We start from the raw sequence: 25,916 nt of genomic DNA, 5'->3' as shown, positions 1-25,916 counted from the left end.
AGAGGAAAAGACTTGTTCGAAGAGTTAATTATATACAGCTTATGGTTTTATAAACTAGACTGTTTGATCTGCTTCCCTTTCTTTCCCTTCCACTCCCACACTGCATTCCACCAGTGACTACAAATTTGCAATATTTAGACAATTTCTCTATTTTGCTTTAGAAGAATACCACAGAATGCTGCTGATACGTATCCAGCTACAGCACAGTAATCTCCAAGCTATGGTTCATGAATTCGCCATAAAGATTTTGTCAATGAGATTTAAAAGATCCGCCTTCAGCCTGTCATCGATATTTTTGAACCACTGAAACAGCTCTGCAATAGAGCGTTTTGATTTTATTAATGACCTATTCAGTGTATTAGTCATTTTATTCTGGCTTCTGAATAAAGTATTTACATATTTAAGTACAATTATTAAAAAGGTTGGCCGGGACGTTGCTTGGGGTCTCTCATGCTTCGCTGCTGTATCATTGGCAGAAATGCCGTTTATGTGAATAAAGGATTTCCACTGAAGGCATGGTAGTGTAGCAGGACATGGGAATTCCCAGTGGATGAAAAAAAATGGAATAACTCTAATTTAAATTTGATTGAATTTCCATTCACTGTAATGCTAGAAATCAACAATATTCTTTCTGTTCAATAAAAGACAACGTAAGCTCTTTGAACACTCAGGTTGACTAGGGGGCATAGATTTAAGGTAAGGGGCAGGAGGTTTAGAGGGGAGTTGAGGAGGAATTTTTTCACCCATTGGGTGGTTGGAATCTGGAGCACACTGCCTGAAGGGGTGGTAGAGGCAGGAACACTCACGACATTCAAGAAATATTTGGATGAGCACTTGAAACGCCATAACATACGAGGCTACAGGCCAAGTGCGGGGAAATGGGATTGGTTAGGATGGGTGCTTGATGGTCGGCACAGGTGTGTTGGGTCGAAGGGCCTGTTTCTGTGCTGTAAAACTCTATGACTTTATCGAGCTGATTTTCTGAGTTTTCGTTGCCAGTAGGAGTATTGCCAAAAGATGAGGAAATTGCTAGCATGTTGTTTATGATTTGATGTGGACACTGGACGAGACTTCCTACCAGTCAAACAAGCTCAAGGTTACACACTTATCCTTCCTCATGCATTATGCTCGTCTGACTCTGGTTTCCCTCCACCCTCTGCTGCCTTCAGCTCAAAGGATCATAAGACCATAGGAGCAGGAGTGACCATTCAGCCTGTTGAGCCTGCTCTGCCATTCACACAGATCATGGCTGATCATCTACCTCTATGCCATTTTCCCCCATTATCCCAATATCCCTTGACGTCGTTAGTATTGAGAAATCCGTTGATTTCTGTTTTGAACATGCCCAATGATTGAACTTCCACGTGCTCTGCGGTAGAAAATTCCACAGATTCACCACCCTCTGAGTAAATAAATTCCTCCTCATCTCAGTCTTAAATGGCCTGCCCCTTATTCTGAGACTGTGTCCCCTTGTTCTAGACTCACCAGCCAGAGGAAACATCCAATCTACATCTACCCTGTCACGCCCTGTAAGAATTTTGTAAGTTTCAATGAGATCACCTCTCATTCTTTGAAACTCTAAAGAATACAGGCCCAGTTTCTGCGATCTCTCCTCATAAGACAATGCTGCCATCTCAGGGATTAGTCTGGTGAACCTCCGTTGCACTCCCTTCCTTAGATAAGGAGACCAAAACTGTACACAATACTCCAGGTGGGGTCTCACCAAGGCTTTATACAATTGAAGCAATACATCTTTACTCCTGTACTCAAGTCCCCTTGCAATGAAGGCCAGCGTACCATTTGCCTTCTTAATTGCTTGCCGCACCTGCATATTAGCTTTTAGTGGCTCATGAACAAGGACACCCAGGTCTGTTTGGACATCAGCATTTCCCAACCTCTCACCATTTAAGAAATACTCTGCCTCTCTGTTTTTTCTACCAAAGTGGATCACGTCACACTTATTCACATTATATCCCATCTACCATATTCTTACCTGTTCACTTGGCCTGTCCAAATCTCCTTGAAGCCTCCTTGCTGCATCCTCACAATTTACATTCCATCCTAGTTTTGTGTCATCCGCAAATTTGGAAATATTATAATTGGTCCCCATATCCAAATCATTTATATAGATTGCAGACAGCTGTGACCCAAGCACTGATCTTGTGGTACCCCACTAGTAACAGCCTGCCATCCTGAGAATGACCCATTTATTCCTACTCTCAATTAACCAATTCTTAAGCCATTGCAGTCTATTACTCCCAATCCCATGTGCTCTAATTTTGTTTACTGAGCTTTTGACCTGACTCTTTGGAACTTCTGCCTCTCTACCTCCCCACTGTGTCAAAAACCATCTATTCAACAAAGTTTTTTTCGCAACTTCACCTAATTCTCTCATGGTGTGTGCACAGTTAAATGCTAGTCATCATTATTTTCTGGCATTAGTCCTTATTTATAAAATTCAGTAGAAGAGATATCTGTGGCACAGGTTTCGTACTAAAATGTTTTACTGGCATCAGAAGTCATCAGCTACTTCAGGGAACACCTGATTTTTTTAGAAAAATAGAGAAAAGACCAAGTGAATAGGAGGAAAAAGAGATGGTTACACAGAGTTTGCAGCACCTGAGCATCACTCAGCTATAGCATTGTATGAGACATAAACTAACCTAAGTTGAAATAAATAAGTTGAAATAGTGTGTGTAATTTTGGGTTCCACATTGCAAAAGGATATTGAAGCAATAGAGAGAATTTGGTTTCGACACACTGGGATTCTGCCTGGTTTGAGGAAATACAAATGCAAAGAATTTCCAGAAAAATTAAACATTTTATTTTCAGATAAGGGAAGACTACAAGGTGATTTGATAGTGGTGTTTAAAATTCTGAAGGGGTGGTACAGAGTAAATAGAAACAGACTATTGCCAGCAATTGACGGGGTCCAGGATGAAGGGACTCAGACGTGAGATTAAATAAAAAAGAGTTAGGACTGAGAGCAGGAGAAACCTATTTACACAGAGGGTTGTGAATGTACTGCTGGGGTTAGTGATTGAAGCAGTGACCATATTGACATCTGAGAGTCGGTTGGATAAGTGTTTGAAGATAATGGGGTATCAGAACATAGCAGGCACAGGGGATTAGGACGACTGCTCTTGTGGAGGATCAATAGCAACACAAAGTGGTTAGACTGAACGGTGTGATCAGTGTTGTAATTTTTATGTAATTGTAAGAAAAAAAATACACGTCCAGTTTTTTTGAGGATTAATGCCTCTTTTCTGGTTGTATCATTACCCCGGGTTTCCTCGGGTGTTAATGTGCACAGTGTAAGACCCAAATTGTGCAGCAAAGGGGACATGGAGGTGAGGGAAAGGAACAGAGCTCCTGGTCCTACATTCCTCAGGGGAAGGGGATAGGGTAGGAACTGACATGGAGCTGATAGTTTGTGAATATTTACTTGCTCGTCATTAAACGTTGTTGATAACAGCTGTGCAGATGTGAGCAGGCCAGATTGTTTTGTGTTTCCGACTAATAATGATGGTGTGGTTTGGTGGGTGTTTCTTTTTCTAACTGACTTTTGATACTTTTGTAGAAGTGTAGCTTGTTTTAAAGAAAGCAAATTATTTATGAATGGGGAGGGAGAACAGCCTTGAATATTTTTTTATTGTGGTGGCACTTGAAAATGACACCCTGCTGTTTTTGATTTGTTTCCCTTTCACTTCTTGTCAGTTTTCTCCCCTCCTCCTGTCCTGAAAGTATTGACTCCTGGCTGGAAGTTGGTTTTACAGGCATCAGTTATTCATGTTGACATTGAGTATTTAATTTGACTGTGATTTCAAAGTCATCAGAACCTTCCTTGCACACGAGCTTTTTACTGGGTAGTGATTAGGAGTTGAAACCTTAGCCGGTTTCTCTGTCATGGAAAACTAGGGTCTGTTACCTAAGCTAACATCATAGCACATAAGCGAGGTCTAACCTAGGACATACCTGGTCTGTATAGTTAAACCACTTACTAGATAAACTCATTGAGCCATCTGGGATTCATTCCTACATTGCAATAGTGACGACACTTCAAAAGTGCTTCATTGGCTGTAAAGCTTTTTGGGATGTCCTGAAGTCATGACAGGCACTATATAAATGCAAGTTTTTCTTTTCTTTGAGATGTCATGGCAGCAATGTTTGGCAGACACAGGACTGGGGATCAACAAAACACGTTTTTTATAAATTAATAATTTTTTAATTTCGGAAGTTCATTACCTGGTTGATCATTAATATACACCTCAAATTTTATGAAAACTTTATTGGAGTCAAAGTTTGAAGGAGTTTGCTTCCTGAAAATTCAGTGGATCCTGTCTGGACCTCAATGACAGGCCATAATTTTACACCTACACCCCCCCCCCCCCACCGAAAACACCACGGGAGAGGGCTGGAGGTGCAGGGGAAGGAAATTCTCATCACCTACCTGCCCCGCTGCCATGTTACCAGTAAGGGGGGAGATTGGAAATGGCCTGCCTGCCCCATGCCAATTGAGGCTTTTAAGTGGCTAATTAATTGCCATTTAAGGGCCCCCTCTCGCCATTGCTGGTATTCTACCAGTGGCAGCCGGGACCTTCAGCACCTGAGGAGGCTGCCCGGCAATACCAGGTGGCCTTCTTGCAGGTCTGGAGGGGTAAGGGGGTCCTTCCTATTGGGCAGCCCCAGCAGCACAAGCCGCCCCCGATGCAGCACCTTCCCCCGCCCTCCTGAATAACTCTCACCCTCCTTGCCAGGGCCCAGCCGATTGTCCCTGGTGAGGCCCGCAATCCCAGTTACCTTTATGAAGCCGTCCCTTTTGCTCTTAATGCTGGGTGCAGTCCCAGTGTGGCACTGCTCCCGCTGGTGCTGCTGAAACTGAAGAACTGACGGCCCGTTGATTGGCTGGCAAGTTTTGGAGGGGGGGACCTCCTGCCTCAGATGGATGGAAGTCCTGCCCGAGGCCAATTAAGGGCCTGGGCCATGCAAAATCGCTCTGTAGCTTCCAGGCCCGGCGGAGGCAGACTCTCTCCCCACTTTTTTGCCACTAAGCAGGGCCTCTGCCACCATGTATAATTCCAGCCACATTTGATCTACATGAGTTGAATGGCTTTTCCTCATTTCAGTCTTCAGATCGAGCATGCAATGCAGGCAGTTATTACTGTTTGTACTCCATTTCCTGCCCCATAGTGAGCAGCTCTGGTTACAGGCGAGAACCAAACTACCTTAGGGTTGAGAGGGGAGGGTGGAGCAGTTTTATCTACTATCTTGAGTGAAGAAGAATGCATGGAGTTGAACTCCGTGGAAGAGTAGCAGCAGAGCCCAGTATAGTCTGGATAATACTCTGGTAAGGGCCAATTTCTGTGCATGCATTAAAGCCTGGCTACCTGACCCGAACTCAACTAGACCTGATTACATGTGTCGGAGTCAGGTCTATATTCCGAGTCCAGCATTCGGGCTCGGGTCGGGCTGGGCAGTGCTGCCTCCAGGAACTCACGGGATCAGGCTCACCCATGGTTACCCACAACTCCATCTGCAGGAGTAGCCTGCTGCCGGAACAGATAAACAGGATCACAAGTATTACCATTTGGACAAGGTAGAGCACAATAACATGTTTGATATCATTAAATTTATTACGATATTCGGGTCGGGGGCGAAAAAAAATTAAAGGACTCGGGCCTGGGTCAGGTTCAGGTTGGTTGTGGTCGGGTTGGGCCCGAGTTGGGTTTCAGTTTTATACCCGAGCAGGCCTTTAACATGTGTACAAGATTTGCATTCCTGGATCAAAATAGCTTTGAGCTGTGTCCATCTTACTTCAGGTGTCACACTATCACACATTTAAATTTCTATTTTGCATTCAAAAGGCAAATATGAAAAGGAGAACGAAGGCCCAATCTGGAGAGAAATTTTCCTAGCAACAGAGAAGTACCTTCTATTTTACCGAAGGACTCACATTTAACTCACATTTAGTGGGATTTAAGATGATCCTATTATGTGAATGTGTGTGTCAAAGTAATCTGACAGCACACATTTCTACATGAGTTGGAGTACAAGGTCTGAAAATGCTAATGCTAACCTGAACACCCTAAACAGCTTCTACTGTATCAGATAAATTTCTAATACTTTGCCAGTTTACATGGATGGTGGACTTTGGAGTTGGTGATTAGACTTTGTTGCAGAGCCACACGCGCATATTGTAGTACAACAGCAAAATCCTGCCGATGCTGGTAATCCAAAATAAAACCAGAAAATGCTGAAAATACTCAGAAGGCCTGGACAGCATTTGGGGGAGAGAGAGAAACAGAGTTAACATTTCAGGTCAGTGACCTTTCATCAGAATGGCTGAAAAATGTTCCGACGATAGGTCATCGGACTGAAACATTGGGCTGGATTTTAAGGAGCCCTCGATGTCGGGATCTGTGGTGGGGGGGCCTGAAGGTAGCCCCGGATGAGGCCCGCCACGAACCTCAATGCTGGGAGAGCCCGGCCCAATCCGCCTTGCGGCAGGGGTCGCCAAGGCGTCTCCCCCACCGCTCAGTGACGGGAGCGCAATCACCATGTGCAAATAATGTAAATTAGTAGATTTGCATGTATGTGCCATTAATCTTGATGTCTTGCTGCGATCTTCGGCCCAGTGGCCAGCACTCCTGTGCCTTCGGATCCCCATCCGGGGAAATGAGGCGCATCACTGGTGGGTACGAGGAAGGAGGTAGATTTCTCAGTACAGTGTTGGTGGGGGGGGGGGGGGGGGGGTCAAATGGTCAAATTAACGTCATGGCTGTAGAGGTTGGCGGGAAGGGTTGAAGTTTAAATTTTGTGCAGTTTCAGGGGGTTAGATGGTAAAGGTAAGTATTTTAGGGGGGAAAAGGCAAATAATTAATTTAATTGTTATGGGGGGGGTAGGAGAGGGGCAAAAGAGATGGATTTATTTAATGTCATTAAATCTTCATTTAAATATGCCCATAGGGCTCACAGCCCTGTGAAAATGGATCAGCACCTGCCCACAAGCAGCTGACACCATTGCTGGGGATGGACAGCATGCCCCCTCCACGAGATCGGGGGACGGCCCGCCCGGCTATTTAAATGAGCCGTTGCGCTTGGAAGCGAGGGGGCTCTTTGGAATGCGGTCAGCAGCTGATTTTGGCAGCGGGCAGATAAAATTCAGCCCATTACATCTGTTCCTCTCTCCACAGATGCTGCTTGACCTGCTGAGTATTTCCAGCATTTTCTGTTTGCATTTCAGGCATTGTAGTCCGGTGTGGAAAGCATCAATAATTGATGTTTCTTGATTTGCCACGAGCAAAACAAAAGTGCATAACAAAGTGAATGCAGTGATCTCCTGAGCAATGTTAGAGCGGAAATATTTTTAAGAGCCCTTCTGCTTGTGTATTGGCTGTTCTATGACTGCATGAAAAGATTACACTGTGGAGTTACCACTGAAGCTGCATGGAAGATAGATCAAGTCCTGGCTATGAGTATACATTTCTGTTTTATACTTTCTCTGTGTTTCCCCATTGGGTGCCTGGCTCCATAGAATGGCAAAATAATATAACAGCTGTTGCTGTTCTTTTCTTTCTTTTTCATGTTCAAATGTTATCAGATGCCAACAATATACAGGAAGCTCAATGTGATGCACCTTTTGGGAGAAGCTTTGTATTTCTCTTTTTAAAGGAGCAATGTTCTTGTTTTACTTGACTTATGGCTGAATTCAAAAAGAATACAGAAAACCGCATGACATATTCCAGCTTCTAAGATTTAACGCATTTGAAATGAATGTAATCGACCCGCTTGAAAAAGAAAACTCTGGCGTGGTGTCCTTGGCTCCTGGTACCCGCTGCTTGTGCTTAAAGTGCTGGGGAATTGAGGTAGAAGCTGGGAAAGGATAAGAAAGTGTCTAATGAAGCAGTCAGTATCTATTAGCGGAGCAACGTCATGGTAGGGGGAACTGCTGAGTGAAATGGTCCAGTGATCATTTTTGGGATGTTTTTAATTTATGTTGATGACTTGATTTGAGAAGCTCAGTGCAAACTGACCAAATTTGCAGATGGTAGAAAACTTGGATTTAGGGAAATTGCAAGGGACCTGTAGATTAAGTGGACAGAACAGAGACAGATAAAATTAAACCCAGACAAGTGCAAAGTATTGCACATGGGAAGTGTAAAAGTAATTGTAAATCCTGCAAAGGTTGTATTGAAATACTTGACGCTGAAGTTGAAAAAGGTTTAAGGATTTAGGTCGACTCAGCGCATGTCTAATCAGCAATGGACAAGGCAGATGGAATTATGAACTACAAAGCCATAACAGTGAAATACAAGGCAGACAAAGTTGTGCTTTGTTCAATGGTCTTTTAAATATCATACCTTGAGTATTGTTACAAGTTCTGGTCGTGGAGGCAAGTGGGCATTATCCAAGTTCTAGAAATGGTACAGAGAAGAGCCGAGAGACTAATGTCAGAGATCAGAGTTACGAAGAAAGATTGAAGAAACTTAGGCTGTTCAACCTTGAAAGGGAGTATCCGAAAGTGGATCTTGCAATTAATGGTATGGTAAAGATAAATCTGGCACATTACTTCAAATTAAACTGTGACAGTTGGATAAGGGCACACAAGTTCAAACTGATGAAAGACAAAATTAGACTGATGTTTGGAAGTTTTTTGTACAGTCATGAGCATGTGAAATGGATCCCTGTGTAGGGTATTGGAAGCAAAATCCCTGGAATCATTTACAAAGTAATTAGAGGCTGTGCTGGCCTGTTTTAAGATAGAAGAGCTAGGATGGATCAGTTGGCTTTCCTCATTAATGTCTATCTCCTAAAGTGAAAGTGTAGTGAGTTCAATACAGCCCTACATCATGGCCAATATCAAGAAAATAAAGCTGCCAATATGTCTAATTTTGATAGCCAGTCACAAAGTTGACATCACAGCTCATGATATTAAATGCACTTAAATAATAAAAAACAAGGTCACATTCATCTGTCTTTGTGTTCCCATTTTGTCTCTTTAACGAAACTCTTACTTGCCTTCTCCAGCTGAAATATCGTGACCACAACTTTCAGTATGCTGGCTATTGTTGCTGTTCTGAGATTGGGTGTGAAGTGGTGAGACCATGCTTCCTCAATGCTCTTGTAACATTGAGTCATAATGGCAGGATATTCAACTTGTTAGAATTTTAAAAGGCTGTTTTTTTTAGTTTCAACATGAATTTTCCATTTTATGTGCCAAGAAAATGCACCCAGGGAAGGGTGGGAGTGGAGAAACAGAAAGAACAAAAAAAGGAATATTAAAATTTGAAGTTGGAACAAGTTAGAAGGAAAGCTTGTGGTCATAGAAGACAATTTGGAACTGCATTACTCCACTTTTTTTTAGTAACACCAATTAAAATAGCTGCAGCTTAAACAGCTAAGAGAACTTCTTACAGCTTCCAATAACCAGCTTGGCTCTGTTAGTTACATACTCATCTCTGAGTCAGATGATTGTGAGTCAAGCTGCACCCCAGTACTTGAGCACATAATCAAAGCGAATACTCCAGCACAATATAGATTGAGTGCTGAATTGTTATAGATGCCATTCTTTAAATGAGATGTCAAAATAAGATCCAAACTACCCATTCACATGCATGTTACAAAACCCACTGCACCATCTGAAGAACAGGAAAACCTCTAAAATACAACTCTGCAAATCAACATCCATTACCCACACCTTCAACTGAAGCTCCCAACAGATAATTTCATGCCATTGCTTTTTCTGGAATTTTGATGTACCCAAAATGGCTGCCATTTTTCACCTGTGTTATGCAAATGCTTCAATGCTTCAGCTTTTTAAAAAATGTTTTGAGGGCTCGTGTTTTAGAATTGAGGAGATTGATTCTTTTTAAGACTGAAGAGATTCCATGGATGTGTCTTTTTAAAAGTCAGTGGAAGGACCTTAAGACACGTAAAGCTTTGTTTGAAAACAAACCTTTACTGGATGTCATATGCCTTAAGCTAAATAAACAACAGAAGCCTTGGTGACTTGGGGGAGTTGTTTACAGAGAAGTGACATGTCAAGATTTATGGTGGTTAGGAGGTTTTGACTTTCTGGTTGGGGTGTGGACCGTTTTGAATGTCATTTGGTTTGTAGTCTGCTGAAAGAAACACCCAGCTCATCTTTCTCCACCTCTTTGAGAGACCCTCCAAAAAAAATACAGCGTGTGATAGCTAAAACCCCTGATGCTGCTTTTCTCCTGAGAAGCTCCTGGAAAGCCTGTTAGATTACTTCTTGAAACCCCCTGAACAAAACTGCTCCAGAAAAGATCCCAGTGACCTGTCTGTGTACTTGGATACCAGGCTGTTTGCCATTTGGGACAACATATCTTATCCTCTAACCTTCAAGAATTAACAAGTATTTGGCCAAAGTATTTTTTTTTTATAAAAGACGTCTGCAGAGAAAATTTCTTTTTTTTAATCTAACTGGTGTGTGTGTGTTGGGTATCTGGAAGGGAATATCCATTTCCATTAATGTTTCAAACTCTGTGTTAATGCTTTGCATTTTACTGGATAAGTCTTGTTTTATAATAAACTGATAAATTTGTTGTTTATTAAAGAAACCTGGTTTTTGTATTTTGTTCTGGGATAAAGAGTAGAATATATGTTGTGACCAATGGAGAAGTGGAGCGAGAGAAAGACAGTGCACTCCTCCCGCCTCATTCATAACAAATAATTGGGGTCTCTGTCCGAGATAACCCAAAGCCAACGACGTGCAATTGTAAGTCGGGTAATAATAATTAGAAAGGGAAAAGGTTTTTTTGTGCATTAAAGTTTACAATACCAAAATGTCTTTGTCAGTTGCTACGACCTTACTGGAGAAGGAGGATTTATCCCTGAGTGATTTGCAAAACTTAACCAAGGCGAGGCTAAAGGAATTGGCAGATATGTTGGCGTTAGAGTTAAAACCAGGGGCTAAGAAAGCAGACATAATTGAAGTAATAGCACAGCATTTGAAATTGGAAGAAGGAAAAGGAAATCCAGATGATGATTCAGTTGAATTAGCTAAAATTCAGTTGTAGTTGAACCAGCTTGAACAGGAAGGAGAAATGGGAAAACTTGAACTACCATTTCAAAGGGACCAAGTAGAGCAGCAAGAAAGCGAAAGTAAAGAAAGGGAATTCGAATTTTAAAAGCTAGAACTGAAAAAAAGCTTGGCCTTGACTCCAGTGAAAATTCTGGTGAGGAAAGAACTGACTCCAGCCAAGGACCCAGTGGAGAGCTGTTTAAATTTATACAAGCCCTTCTGAAGTTTGAGGAAAGGGATGTAGAGGCATTTTTCATTTCTTTTGAAAAGATAGCTAGACAGATGAAGTGGCCAAAGGAAAGCTGGACACTACTTATGCAAAGCAGGCTGATGGGCAGAGCTCATGAAGTTTATGCCATGCTTTCTGAGGAGGTTTCTGCAGATTATGAGATGGCAAAAAAGGCCATTCTTGCTGGTTATGAGTTAGTCCCTGAAGCTTATAGACAGAAATTGTGGAACCTCTGGAAACAGCCTGGGCAGACTTATATAGAATTTGAGAGGGTAAAGCAAATTAATTTTGTTCGTTAGATGTGGACACTAAAGGTAGAGGCCATGTATGAGACCCTTAAGGAAATAATTCTCCTGGAAGAATTTTAAAATTCACTCCCTCCATTAGTAAGAACCCATGTAGGGAACCCAGAAGGTTTCAACAGCCAGACAGGCAGCTGTGCTGGCTAATGATTATAAGCTTGTTTACAAACCCAAACCCTTTGTCCGTTACCCTCACAAACCCGAGAAGGATAGAAGGTGGGAGGGTGAAGGGAAGGCAAGTAGCCAGCAAGAAGGGACAGCTGGGAACATGCTGGGATCTCCTCCTTGGGTCATAAAGGAAGATGCTGAGGGTGGAAGTGAAGTCCAAAAGCTTAAGTGTTTCCATTGCTACAAGGTGGGACACCTTCATGCAGAATGCTGGAAATTGCGGGGTAAACCCATGGGACTTATTGGGGTACACAAGACCAATGCAGAGAAAGGGGCTGTGACTGAGAGCATGACAGAGCAAACTGTATCTTTGACTGCAGCTGTAAGGCAACATACAAAAACCAATGTGAGTGCGGGGGATGTGAACAAGATACCTGAGAGTTATAGGGAATTCTTGTCAAAAGGAAAAGTAACTCCTTATCCCTCAAGTGAGGCAAGCAAACCTATAATTATATTTAGGGATACAGGAGCCACCCAAACTCTTTTGCTGAGGAAAGGCAGAACTTTTCCACCAGAGAGTGCACTGAACGCCAAGAATTTAGTGAATGTTATCAGCGGGGAGTATATATATATGTATCGGGTGCACCTGGAATGTGACCTAATGTCTGGAACAGTAACTCTAGGAGTTGTCCATAGTTTGCCTGTAGATGGAGTTGACCTGCTGGGGAATGATTTGACCGGAGCAAATCTAGTGGCTTCTCCAGTAGTTACGGAAAGACCAAGTGAAGTCAGAGACAGAACAGTTGCAGGAAAAGGTTCTAAGAACTTTTCCTTCATGTGTGGTGACCCGAGCAATGGCTAAACAAGTTCCATTGTTGGAGGTAAAATTGGCAGCACAGACAGATAGCCGAATATCTGAAACTTTCTTTGGGGATTTGGATAACCGAAGGAAATGTTCAATAAGTCTTCTCTGATCAAGGCTCAGCAAGCCAATCCAGAGTTAAGTAAAGTGGCACAATTGGCTCTAACTGAAGCTGAAGGAAAGGGAGTTCCAGAAGGCTGCTATAGCTACAGTAGTTAAAGGAAGAGAGTAGCTAAAGTAAGTATGGGACTCTTAGAGGATGAGACTGGGGAGTTATTTACAGGGAACAGGGAAATGGCAGATAATTTAAACCAATATTTTGCATCGGCCTTCACGGTGGAGGACACTATAAACATCCCAACAATAATAGGTGTAAATGGGAGGGAGGAACTTGTAACAGTCTCTGTCACGAGGGAAAAGGTGCTTGACAAACTGATGGGACTAAAGGCAGACAAGTCGCCAGGACCTGATGGCCTGCATCCAAGGGTTTTAAAAGAAGTGGCTGCAGAGATAGTGGAGGCATTGGTCATAATATACCAAAATTCACGGGATTCCGGTAGGGTACCAGCAGATTGGAAAACCACTAATGTGACACCCCCATTCAAGAAAGGAGGGAGACAAAGCAGGAAACTATAGACCAGTTAGCTTAACATCTGTCATTGGGAAAATGCTAGAGTCCATTATCAAGGAAGAAATAGCAGGACATTTAGAAAAACATAATGCAATCAAACAGAGTCAGCATGGTTTTATGAAGGGGAAATCATGTTTGACAGATTTGTTAGTGTTCTTTGAGGATATAATAGGCAAAATGGATAAAGGGGAACCGGTAGATGATGTGTATTTGGATTTTCAGAAGGCTTTCGATAAGATGCCACATAAAAGGTTATTGGACAAATAAGAGCTCAGGGTATTGGAGGTAATGTGTTGGCATGGATTGAGGATTGGCTAACACACAGAAGGCAGAGAGTCAGGATTAATGGGTCTTTTTCAGGTTGGAAAGCTGTAACTAGTGGGGTGCCACAAGGATCAGTCCTAGGACCTCAACTATTTACTAGCTATGTTAATGCTTTGGAGGAAGGGACAGAGTGTAGTGTATCCAGATTTGCTGACATTACAAAAATAGGTGGGAAGGCATGTTGTGATGAGGACACAAATAATCTGCAAAGGAATATAGAGAGGTTAAGTGAGTGGGCAAAAACTTGGCAGATGGAGTTCAATGTGGGAAAGTGTGAGGTCAAGAATAAAAAGGCAGATTATTATTTAGATGGAGAAAGACTACAAAATACTGCAATACAGAGGGATCTGGGTGTTCTTGTAAATGAAACGCAAAAAGTTAGCATGCAGGGGCAGCAAATAATTAGGAAGGCAAATGGAATTTTGCCATTTATTGCTATGGGGTTAGAGTTTAAAAATGGGGAAGTCTTGTTACAACTGTACGGGGTGTTGGTGAGGCCACACCTGGAGTACTGTGTTCAGTTTTGGTTCCCGTATTTAAGGAAGGATACACTGACATTGGAGGCAGTTCAGAAAAGGTTCACTTGGCTGATTCCTGGGATGAAGGGGTTGTCTTATCAACAACGGCTAAACAGGTTAGGCCTTTACTCATTGGAGTTTAGAAGAATGAGAAGTGATCTATTGAAACATATAAGATTCTAAGGGGGCTTGACAGGATAGATGTTGAGAATATGTTTCCACTGGTGGGAGAATCTCGAACTAGGGGACATAGTTACAGAATAAGGGGTCACATATTTAAAACTGAGACGCGAAGGAATTTCTTCTCTCAGAGGGTGGTGAATCTCTGGAATTCTCTACCTCAGAGAGTTGTGGAGGCTAGGCCACTAAATGTATTTAAGGAGGAAGTAGACAGACTTTTGAAATCTCAGGGAGTCCAGGGTTATGCGGGGCAGGCCCGAAAGAGGAGTTGAGGCCTGGGACAGATCAGCCCTGATCTTATTGAATGGTGGGGCAGGCTTGAAGGGCTGAATGGCCTACACCTGCTCCTATTTCTTATGTTCTTATATTAAAAATGGGATTTTGATGAGGAAGTGGAGACTTCACAGATCTCCGGATCTCCAGATAGCGGTACCACCCAAGTATTGCAGGGAAATGTTAAGGATAGCCCATGAAATTCCTATAGCAGGAGAAGACCCAATCATGTATAAGTTGACATTTTTACTGGCCAGGTCTTTATAAGGACATAGTGCAGTTTTTAAAACGTGCCATATGTGCCAGATTGTGAGAAAACCGCAACCTGTCATAAAACCAGCACCTCCAATTCCTATATCAGTTTTTGGGGAACCATTTAGTAGGGTGTTGGTCGACTGTGTGGAATATTTACCTTGTTTTATAACAAACTGATAATTTTGTTGTTTATTAAAGAAACTTGATTGGTGTATTTTATTCTGGGATAAAGAGTAGAGCATATGATTGACCGTATCAATAGCTGGGTAAATATTTAAATATGTGTTGTGACCTGTGGAGAAGTGGAACTAGAGAAAGACAGTGCACTCCTCCTGCCTCGGTTGTAGCACCTGCATAACAACAGTCACTGCACTATGTGAAATGCTTTGAGACATTTTTAAGAGATCTGATTAGGTGCTGTATTAATATGTCTTGTTTTTCATTACTGAGACATATTAATTGAAAACTGGTTGCATTTCTTTACCTTCCGAAATGCTAATCAACTTTGTGTGTGGGGAGCACAGTTTGCAGCCTGGCAGCATGTGGTCCCAGTCAAATTCATGCACATGATAGTTCAGGAAATACAGTTTGTACAACTTTCCAGTTACTAGACATTTGGAAACTGATTAATTTTACCGGACTATGATTATTTTTGGAAGTACTTTAGAATGATTTTGTTTTCAAAAAATTAGAGTATTATTAAAATTATAATTTGTGATTTTTTTGTTTTGAAACATTCCGTTCTGTTATTGAGGCCGGTTTTATATGTAATACATGTGAATTTTGATTTAGAAAGTGATAATATTTGAGCGCATAGATCAGATCCTGGAGTAACGTTGCAAGATTGAGAGATAACCACGTGAAATTAATTTGCATTGAGGCAAATTCCAAGTTTATTTGATGTGCATCCAATGAAATTTCAGTACATCACCGATGTACCAGGAAGACCCAATAGGGAGCCTTGCAAGAAACTGCAGTGTCGGATATTTTTTCACTTCGTGTCTGGAACCATTTTCTTCCACACAGCACTGTATCTACCAGCTAGACTGAGAAATGATCACATTTACGGGAGCAGGTGGATTTAAGTGACTGCTTTACATGAGGCCCAAGCCACAACCAAATGAGCTGGGTGTGAAGCAGATGCTCTGTCATTTGTGCTACTTGGCTGTGCATTGTCATGTTGAGATTAGACTTCTGTACAAATAATCAGAAAATGAAGAAAATGGAATACGTTGGGGTATTCTGGGGTAGTATGCATTGGTTCACTCTGAATGATATCCTTTAAAATGCATTATCATGATGTGGTAGATATTGCCCACCATTTTAACTGTTTCATATTCAGCACATTTACAAATATCTTGTTTGCAGTGAGAATCGAGATGCTCCTCTTGGCTACTTATATTTAGGGTGGGTTAATCATGCGTTTGCAGTAGCCATTAAACTAGAAGAAGCAGCCTTTTCCCCAGAAGCACTTATTCCGACTTGTCATAATCTCATTTGAGCTGATTGCTTTTCAGTAAATCTTCCCCTTCCACAAAAAAAGAAATGGAAGACACCAACTGTTTAGAGAACAAATTAGTTTCAAGTTCAGCATTAGTTATTTTCATCGACTCGCTGCCAATTTCCAATTTTTCACTTGCACGAAACTGGTCACATTTAGTCGGGTAATAATGGATTCACCTGCTTTTAATCATTAGTTTGCTGAGATGTTACAGTCATCGTATTATGACAAAAACACCTTGAACCAATCATTGAAACAGCAACCAAGAAGTATTTTGGCCAACCCAATCAAGTTCCAGATACAACAAAAAAATCTCCGTGCACTTGATTAATACATTTCTGTAAATGTGGAAACTGATTAAAAATGAAAACAATGCATATAACTGTAAACGAAATGCTTTTTAAATAGGCTTTCAGATTTTACACTTCAGTGTGCATTTCCTGTTACCAATGAGGTGATTTTGCAGAACAGATGATTATTGCAGATAGTCTGCTGTTATTTTTACATATTATGTTTCAGTTAAAAACAATACAAGACAGATTAAGCTGATAATAGGACAGTAAAACTAAGCTGTAAATGTCTGCCATAGTGGGGAAACAGTTCAACTGATGAGGAAGATTTATTGAAGGTACATGGCACTCTTTCATTACACTATAAAAACAGAAGAGCTTCTGAAGGGTTATAAATGCAAAGAAATAAAAGTAGTGCAAGAGAGCGACCCAGTGTATCTCAGACCCAAGATTAACATTCCTGTCACGCACTAGCTACCATTGCGAAGTGCTGCTGACGATTTTTTTTCTCTCTATAATGTGGAATGAAATGCCAGTCTGTTTCAGGGACAACTACACAAAGATAGGATGTCACTGGCTCCAGACTTAATCTTCTGTTTAATCCTGAAAGATCAACTGCAGTGTAGTTGTAAAAGTTTCATCACATTAAATGCCCTGGAACATTGTGGCTGTGTGAATACACAAATGGCAAAACACAGGCATGAGGTCACCCGTGTTATTGATGAGAGAGATGGAGATCTTTTTCGTGGTATTCTCCTGCTTTTAATAGGCCCTGTATTGTTCGAGTGTGTAAAGATCTGGTTCAGTTCGAAGCAAAAGGGGAAACAAAATCAATAGTCCACTTGTTGGGGACAACTGAATTATTCTTATGTGAGTGTAACACAGCACTTCCACAGCCCAGTGAGCAGCTTTGTGAGGGAGATGAACTGTGGAAAATCATCTTCAGCGCACGGTAATAACACATTGTGCAAGTTAATCTTTATTTCATATAGTGGGACAAGTCACTTTCCTTGTGCAGGAATAATTTATGAAAAACAAACTTCCATTGCAAAGGAAGATAATGCATGAGAATACCACAAGCACATTTAGGAGATAAAGCAATTCACAGTAGAAAGTTTAACCCTCTACTGTATTTTACAGTAGCACCTTATTGTAGTTTGTGTCTCTCTGCAGATCTGTGCTGAGTGATATGCAGAGACTAATTGAGAGAATAAAGTGCTGATCACATCCAATGCATTGTGAAATGTGCACTCTGCAGGAGAACCAAAGCCATTCTAATATTAAGGTACATTTTGATCCACATTTGAAGTTTAAAGATAAGTTCTTTTACTAAACTGATAAGTTTTAAATGGCAGCTTAGTAAAATAGGTTTTCTCAAACTTCACATACAGCAAAATATTACTCCCTTGTCTCTTGGCCAATGAGCAGCTCATGAATTCACAACAGTGGTGTCCAACTTTTTGTCTGCTTGACTTAGCTTTGCTTTGAACCATAGATCCATGAGGGGCCTCTCCAAACAGTGATAATACAAGTATTACAGTCATAGAGTTATACAGCACAGAAACAGGCTCTTTGATCCATCGTGTCCGTGCCGGCCATCAAGCACCTATCTATTCTAATCCCATTTTCCAGCACTTGGCCTGTAGCCTTGTATACTATGGTGTTTCAAGTGCTCATCCAAATACTTCTTAAATGTTGTGAGGGTTCCTGTCTCCACCAACTCTTCAGGTAGTGCGTTCCAGAATCCAACCATCCTCTGGGTGAAAAATGTTTACCTCAAATCCCCTCTAAACCTCCTGCCCCTTACCTTAAATCTATGCCCCCTGACCCATCTGCTAAGAGAAAAAGTTTCTTCCTATCTATCCTATCAATGCACCTCATAATTTTGTATACCTCAATCATGTGCCCCCTCAGCCTTCTCTGCTCTAAGGAAAACAACCCTAGCCTTTTCAGTCTCTCTTAATAGCTGAAATGCTCCAGCCCAGGCAACATCCTGGTGAATCTCCAGTGCAATCACATCCTTCCTATAGTGTGGTGCCCAGAACTGTACACAGTACTCCAATTGTGGCCAAATTAACATTTTGTACAGCTCCATCATAACCTCCCTGCTCTTATATTCTGTGCCTCGGCTGATAAAGGCAAGTATCCCATATGCCTTCCTAACCACCTTATGTACCTGTGCTGCTGCCTTCAGTGATTTATGGACAAGTACACCAAGGTCCCTCTGACCCTCTGCACTTCCTAGGATCCTACTATCCATTGTATATTCCCTTATCTTGTTAGTCCTCCCAAATGCATTACCTCATACTTCTCAGGATTAAATTCCATTTGCCACTGCTCCGCCTATCTTAGTCCATCTATATCGTCCTATAATCTAAGGCTTTCCTCCTCACTATTTACGACACCACCTATTTTCGTGTCATCTGCGAACTTACTTATCATACCTCCTATATTCACATCTAAATCATTAATGTACACTACAAATAGTAAGGGTCCCAGCACCAATCCCTGTGGTACACCACTGGTCACAGGCTTCCACTCGTATAAACAACCCTCGACTATTATCCTCTGCCTCCTGCCACTAAGCCAATTTTGGATCAAATTTACCAAATTGCCCTGGATCCCATGGGCTCTTACCACCTTAATCAATCCCCTCTGTGGGACTTTATCAAAAGCCTTACTGAAGTCCATGTAGACTACATCAACTGCCTTACCCTCATCTCCACACCTAGTCACCACCTCAAAAAATTCAATCAAGTTTGTTAAACATGATTTCTCCCTGACAAAGCCATGCTGACTATCCCTGATTAATCCCTGCCTCTCCAAGTGGAAATTAATCCTGTCCCTCAGAATTTTTCCAATAGTTTCCCAACCACTGATGTTAGACTCACCGGCCTGTAATTACCTGGTTTATCCCTGCCACCCTTCTTGGATAATGGCACCACATTCGCTGTCCTCCAATCCTCTGGTACCTCTCCTGTGGCCAGAGAGGATTTGAAAATTTGTGTCAGAGCTCCTGCTATCTCCTCCCTTGCCTCACATAACAGCCTGGGATACATCTCATCTGGGCCTGAAGGTCTATCCACTTTTAAACCCACTAAAACCGCTAATACTTCCTCCCTTTCAATGCTAATATGTTCAAGTATATCACAATCCCCCTCCCTGATCTATTAAATGCAAGCAGTATGTTAAGACATAAAGCTTTCAATTATACTAAAACTGAATTTATAAAAGACTCTATAACCATTTTTACTAAATGCTTTTTAACCTTTCTTGCTGGAAGAAGCATGTAGTAATTTATGATGGCAACTTTTTGCATATATTTGCATATCAAAATGTATGAATTAAATCGTCAATGCTATTTCTTTTAAATTTTTTCTAAAATCTTAGGAGCTTTCCAATTTTTATTGCATTTATATTGTTAAATGTTGTATTTGTGCATATTCAATTGCATCTGTTAAATGTGTTTAATGTTTTTGTTTAGTGTAACGTACTTTGTTACGACCAAGGATGGAGAATTGCACTATCTTTCTCTAGTTCCACTTCTCCATGGGTCACAATATATATTTAAATGTTTTAACCAGTTAGGCCATCTTCTTTGGGAACTGGGCTGACTGATCCTTTGTCCCCTTCACCGCCAGGTCAGACTACCTGAAGGTGCTGGGGATATGGTTCGGAAGGGCCGGGGCGTGCACCAAAACCTGGGAGGAGTGAGTAGCCAAGGTACAACAAAAGTTGAGCATGTGGGGGCAGCGATCTCTCTCCATTGTGGGTAAGAACCTGGTCATCAGGTGCGAGGCGCTCACGTTGTTGCTGTACGTGGCGCAGGTCTGGCCCATACCCCACTCCTGCGCTGTGGCGGTCACCTGAACCATTTTCCGCTTCATCTGGGGATCTAAAATGGACTGGATCCAGAGGGACACGATGTTCAAACCTCTGGATCAGGGTGGAAAAAATGTACCCAACGTGGCCCTCATCCAGAGGACCACCTTCGTGTGCGGCTGCATCAAGCTGTGTGTAGACTGCCAGTATGCAAACTCCAAGTGTCACTACGTGCTGAGGTTCTATCTGTCCCCGGTGTTGCGAAGGATGGGCCTGGTCACATTGCCACGGAACGCTCCATGCAGTTGGACCGTGCCATACCACCTATCCTTCATGGAGCAGTTTCTGCGGGAAAAACACCTTTGACCACCGATCCATCAGGCAGTGGTCTGCACGGAATGTCCTCAAGGCTCTACAGGAAAAGGAGATGGTGGATCCTGTCGGATGGTTCCCCGAGCAGACCGCCAAAGTCATTTGGCGGAATGCCTCATCACCAGAACTTTCAAACAAACAAAGGCTGGTGGTGAGAAGAGCCCTCCCCGTCAGATCCTTCCTGCACGCCCGAAGTCTCGCCCCCTCCGCGCAATGCCCCTGTGGTGGCTGTGGTGGGGAAGAGACGGTTGCCCACCTCCTCCTGGAATGTGTCTTTGCAAAGCAGGTGTGGAAAGAGATGCAGTGGTTTTTGTCGAGGTTCATCCCAAGCAGCTCTGTAACACAGGAGTCTGTGCTCTACGGGCTGTTCCCAGGGACGCACACCGAGACAAACATCAACTGCTGCTGGAGGACTATCAATTCAGTGAAAGACGCCCTTTGGTCTGCTCGAAACTCGCTGGTCTTCCAGCGCAAAGAGTTGTCCGCGACCGAATGTTGCAGACTGGCACATTCCAAGATACAGGGCTACGTGTTGAAGGACGCACTAAAGCTTGGGGCAGCCGCAGCAAAGGCTCAATGGGGAAAGACCACAGTGTAAGGTCCCCCCACCAAGCTGAACTGAGGGGCTGGATCCATGGGAAACCCCCTCGAACTGTATTGGGAAAATTTTGTCTCGTGTAAAATGTAAAATTGTATCTGGCACGACAAATGTGAAATGGAAGGGTTGTGAGGCAACTCATGATTGTAATGAAGGAAACTGATCACTTATGCACTGTTTGTATTTGTTGACTTGGTGCTGTTTGAAACTGGTGATGTAATTTTTACAGATTTTTATGAATAAAGTATATTTTGGAAAAAAAATGCTTTAACCAGTTACCGATACAGGCAATTATATACTTTATCTATTTCAGTCTCCGAATAAAAATCTGTCAACCAGGTTTCTATAATAAACAACAAAATTATTAATTTATTATAAATCAAGACTCGTTCAATAAAAATGCAAAGTTTATTAACACACAGGTTGAAATATGAAAGTATAAATGTATTCCCTTCTAAATAACCCAACACACATGCACACATATACCAGTTAATGAAAAAAATAAAGCTTTCTCTGCAGAGATCAGCTTTACAAAAAAAAAGTACTTCGGCCAAATACTTGTTAATTCTTGAAGGAAAAGGATAAGATATGGATTGTTCCAGATGGATCTTTGGTCTGACATCCAGGTAGACGGGTGTGACTAGGCACATGCGGTAGTCACTGGGATCTTTTCAGAAGCAATTCATTCAGAAGATGTCAAGAGAAAGTCTTGCAGAAGCTTCTCAGGAGAAATGCTGCATCGGTTTCTCCAGTTCTCACACTGGTTCTCAGGATTTTTCAAAGCGGTGGAAAGGGTGAGCTCGTAGCCTTTCTCTCTTTGCAGGCTTACACCCCAACTGAAGTCCAAACAATCCAAAAATGAAACCAACTCTTGGCCACCATAAATCTAGACGTGTCACTCCTGTAAAGAGCTCCAATAGTCAGCAAGGCTGCTGCTGTTTACTTAGCTTAAGACATGTGACTTCCAGTAAATGTTTCTAAACAAAGTCCCAAGTGTCCTTCCAGTGACCCTTTTTTAAAAAAAACAAGTCCAGCAGCTGCTCAAATATTCTCCGCAGTCTTTTACACACAAGTTCTTAAAAAATATTAACAATAGAAGCACCTTCACGACAGCTTGTTTTGTTTTGGCCCATGAAATTTTAGCAGATGAGTTCAGTGGCTTCCAAAGTGCAAAATCCCACATCACCTGCCATGACTCAAAGATGGCGGCAGTTGCGTTATGTGGCAAGAGGAAAGGTTATAATGACTGCATGCTGACACGTGACAGTGTGGTGTATTGATCTGGGAACATTGTTTATGTTGTAATAATGGGAAATCGTAGAGCTTCTGTAGATATTATGTAAATCCAGTGTGTTGGAGTGTACATAACCGGGCATTCTGTTTTTTTTAATAAAGTCCTATTCTATGAATCACTCACTCAAATGACCTTTATTTAGTAAAAGGCATATCCCTAAACTGGTTGAATGTATGATTGCAATCTGTATAAAGAATGCTTATTCAGCAAGGCTCATTTCTGGTGTGTGGCAAGGTCTTCTTTCTGTCAAGGTGTCCTTTGTTGTTGCTTTTGAATCCTTTTTCAATGCATTTGATTGCTTTATCTTGCATTTGAAATGTTTTTTAAAGAGGAAAACAAAACAATCCAGCTAATACTCCAATTCTCCCTTTGCCCTTTTTTATTGCACTTGCTTTCAGCTATTCCCTGGTTAAAACTGCTGTTGCCATATGTTCAGTCTTAGAACAGGGGCATGCAATCTGAGGGGGAAAACAATCTAATATTTGAGAGAGAATGTTTAAAAGTTTCTATTCAAAGATCCAGAGTGTTCAATAAAGTTATTAAGCTCTTGTGTGTGTTGTGAAAGCTGAAGTTTGTCATATTGCTGTTTAGCGCTATCACCCCCTTGATAAATGTGAATGAACTCTGAAGGAAATCATTGAGCTCCTTTTTTTTCTCAGAAAATAAACTTTGTGAGGATAAAATATTTTTCCTTGTATCTCGCTCAGTTTTTTTATTATAATACTACAACAACAACTTATTTATCTAGCACCTTTAACGTAATAAAACGTTCTGAGGCGCTTTACAGGAGTGTAATCAAGCAAAATTAGACATCGAGCACATAAGGTGGTGTTAGGACAGATAGCCAAAAGCTTGGTCAAGCAGGTATGTTTTAAGGAGCATTTTAAAGGAAGAGAGGTAGAGAGTTGGAGAGGTTTAGGGAGGGAATTCCAGATCTTCGGGCCTTGGCAGCTGAAGGCACAGCCACCGAAGGTGGAGTGATTAAAATTGTGTGTGCTCAAGAGGCCAGAATTAGATGAGTGCAGATATCTCAGAGCTGGAGGGGATTACAGAGCTAGGGAGGGTGAGGTCATGGGGGACCTTGAAGCAAGGATGTGAATTTTGAAATCAAGGCATTGCTTGACCGGGAGCCAATGTAGGTCAGGGTTGATAGGTGAACAGGACTTGGTGCAAGTAAGTTACCAAGATCTCATTAGTAATAACTAACAGTTTAAAAGTGGTTCAACAGTTCACCTACCTAGGCTCAACTATCACCAGTAACCTGTCTCTCGATGCAGAAATCAACAAGCGCATGGGTAAGGCTTCCACTGCGATGTCCAGACTGGCCAAGAGAGTGTGGGAAAATGGCGCACTGACACGGAACACAAAAGTCCGAGTGTATCAGGCCTGTGTCCTCAGTACCTTGCTCTATGGCAGCGAGGCCTGGACAACATATGTCAGCCAAGAGCGACGTCTCAATTCATTCCATCTTCGCTGCCTCCGGAGAATACTTGGCATCAGGTGGCAGGACCGTATCTCCAACACAGAAGTCCTCGAGGCGGCCAACATCCCCAGCTTGTACACACTACTGAGTCAGCGGCGCTTGAGATGGCTTGGCCATGTGCGCCGCATGGAAGATGGCAGGATCCCCAAAGACACATTGTACAGCGAGCTCGCCACTGGTATCAGACCCACCGGCCGTCCATGTCTCCGCTTTAAAGACGTCTGCAAACGCGACATGAAGTCCTGTGACATTGATCACAAGTCGTGGGAGTCAGTTGCCAGCATTCGCCAGAGCTGGCGGGCAGCAATAAAGACAGGGCTAAAATGTGGCGAGTCGAAGAGACTTAGTAGTTGGCAGGAAAAAAGACAGAGGCGCAAGGGGAGAGCCAACTGTGCAACAGCCCCGACAAACAAATTTCTCTGCAGCACCTGTGGAAGAGCCTGTCACTCTAGAATTGGCCTTTATAGCCACTCCAGGCGCTGCTTCACAAACCACTGACCACCTCCAGGCGCACATCTATTGTCTCTCGAGATAAAGAGGCCCAAAGGAGTAAATGGTTGCGTGGTATAACAGAATATCAGTTTTCAAGCTTTTAAATTTTTAGCTGTGAAGTAGTATGTAATATTCATCAGTATTATTCTGTATCACAATGACAATACTGACCCATCTATCGGCACAGAATTGATATACACATTTTTAACTCATTCAAACTCATTCACAGCACAAGATTACCAATGCTCTAGGATTGTTTTATCTGTAAAATGCATTTTTTAAAACTTAAAAAAATACATTTTCAAGATAGAGCATTTGAAACAGTGCAGTGACTGGATTATGAGTTTTAATTGCATTTCTTTGGGTTTAAAATGGTAAACTCATTCCAAAGTGATTTAACTGTACATCAACAAATAACTGAAATTATCCTGTACTCTGAATCACAACCAGTGTGTCAATGTTTTAGTTCTAAAGATTACCAACCTCGCCAAAGCCTTGAGGTGTGAGCCACTCTCCAGGAAGCCACCCCATACTGCTTTGAGCTTACAAAGAATGAAGTATAACTTCAGCCTAAGAAACTTGTTCAGTTAAAGGCAGAAGCTACTGCTGAGCCATATGTGCCTCTCTGATGGCACAGCCAAGATTGATAACTCATTAAATGGCAAGCTGTGCGCCTAAGGCTTTATCGGAGGGCAGATCTTTTGTGTAGAATGTCTCCAGATATGGCATCAAGGGGTTCCATCCCAGTGACAAGATGCCTTCGGACATTGGAACCACTTCCCATTCAGAACTTTTCTGTAATGGAACTTTGTGATGTCACATTGTGTGCTTGCCAATGGAGGAGCGATTAAAACTGGGTTGTTTCTAACTGGTAGCTTTAAACCGTAAAATAAGGGATAACTGAGAGACACTAGCAGATACATAAATAATTTCTCCTTAGAACATTTAAGAGTTATGATTTCAGTAGAATCTACTTCCCTTTGAAGAATTACATTGAAAACCTTTAAATAACACGAAATTAATCTTTGTTTTGCTCTGTTTCTAGAAAATTTCTGACATAGCTAAACTAAACTAAGTTTAAGTGTTGAAATAACAGTGGGAGAAGCAGTGGTACATTGGTGTCTGTATTGACTATGAAGACAGCTAAAAGATGGACAAAATAAAGCAAGAAATTGGAAAGATAAAACCACAAAGAAGATGTTCAATAATTATGATGGAGAAGCAAAGAACGGGAAGGCAAGACAAAAGTTCTTTTATGTCAGGCAAGGCAATGGGAAAACAAATAAAAAGAATGAGATTAATGAGAGAGAATGGAGTAAAAACAGACAGAGAGGA

General features: G+C 42.0%; 1 protein-coding gene across 3 annotated transcripts in view; it reads left to right on the top strand.

The window, feature by feature from the left end:
- Nucleotides 1-25,916, top strand: part of wwox (WW domain containing oxidoreductase) — a 1,122,031-nt gene that overhangs the window by 639,779 nt on the left and 456,336 nt on the right. The window contains exon 9 of one of the 3 annotated variants that reach the window (XM_068049089.1): nt 162-200. The exons of the other annotated variants lie outside the window; for them this stretch is intronic. Within the exon in view, the coding sequence (XP_067905190.1) occupies nt 162-185 (24 nt within the window). The 3' untranslated portion in view covers nt 186-200. Of the gene's footprint in view, nt 1-161; nt 201-25,916 lie in introns of those variants that run through there. 3 annotated transcript variants of the gene reach the window in all.

The sequence above is a fragment of the Heterodontus francisci genome, chromosome 17 (assembly GCF_036365525.1).
Source record: "Heterodontus francisci isolate sHetFra1 chromosome 17, sHetFra1.hap1, whole genome shotgun sequence".
Classification (NCBI taxonomy): Eukaryota; Metazoa; Chordata; class Chondrichthyes; order Heterodontiformes; family Heterodontidae; genus Heterodontus; species Heterodontus francisci.
This window is presented reverse-complemented; position numbering and strand designations above follow the sequence as displayed.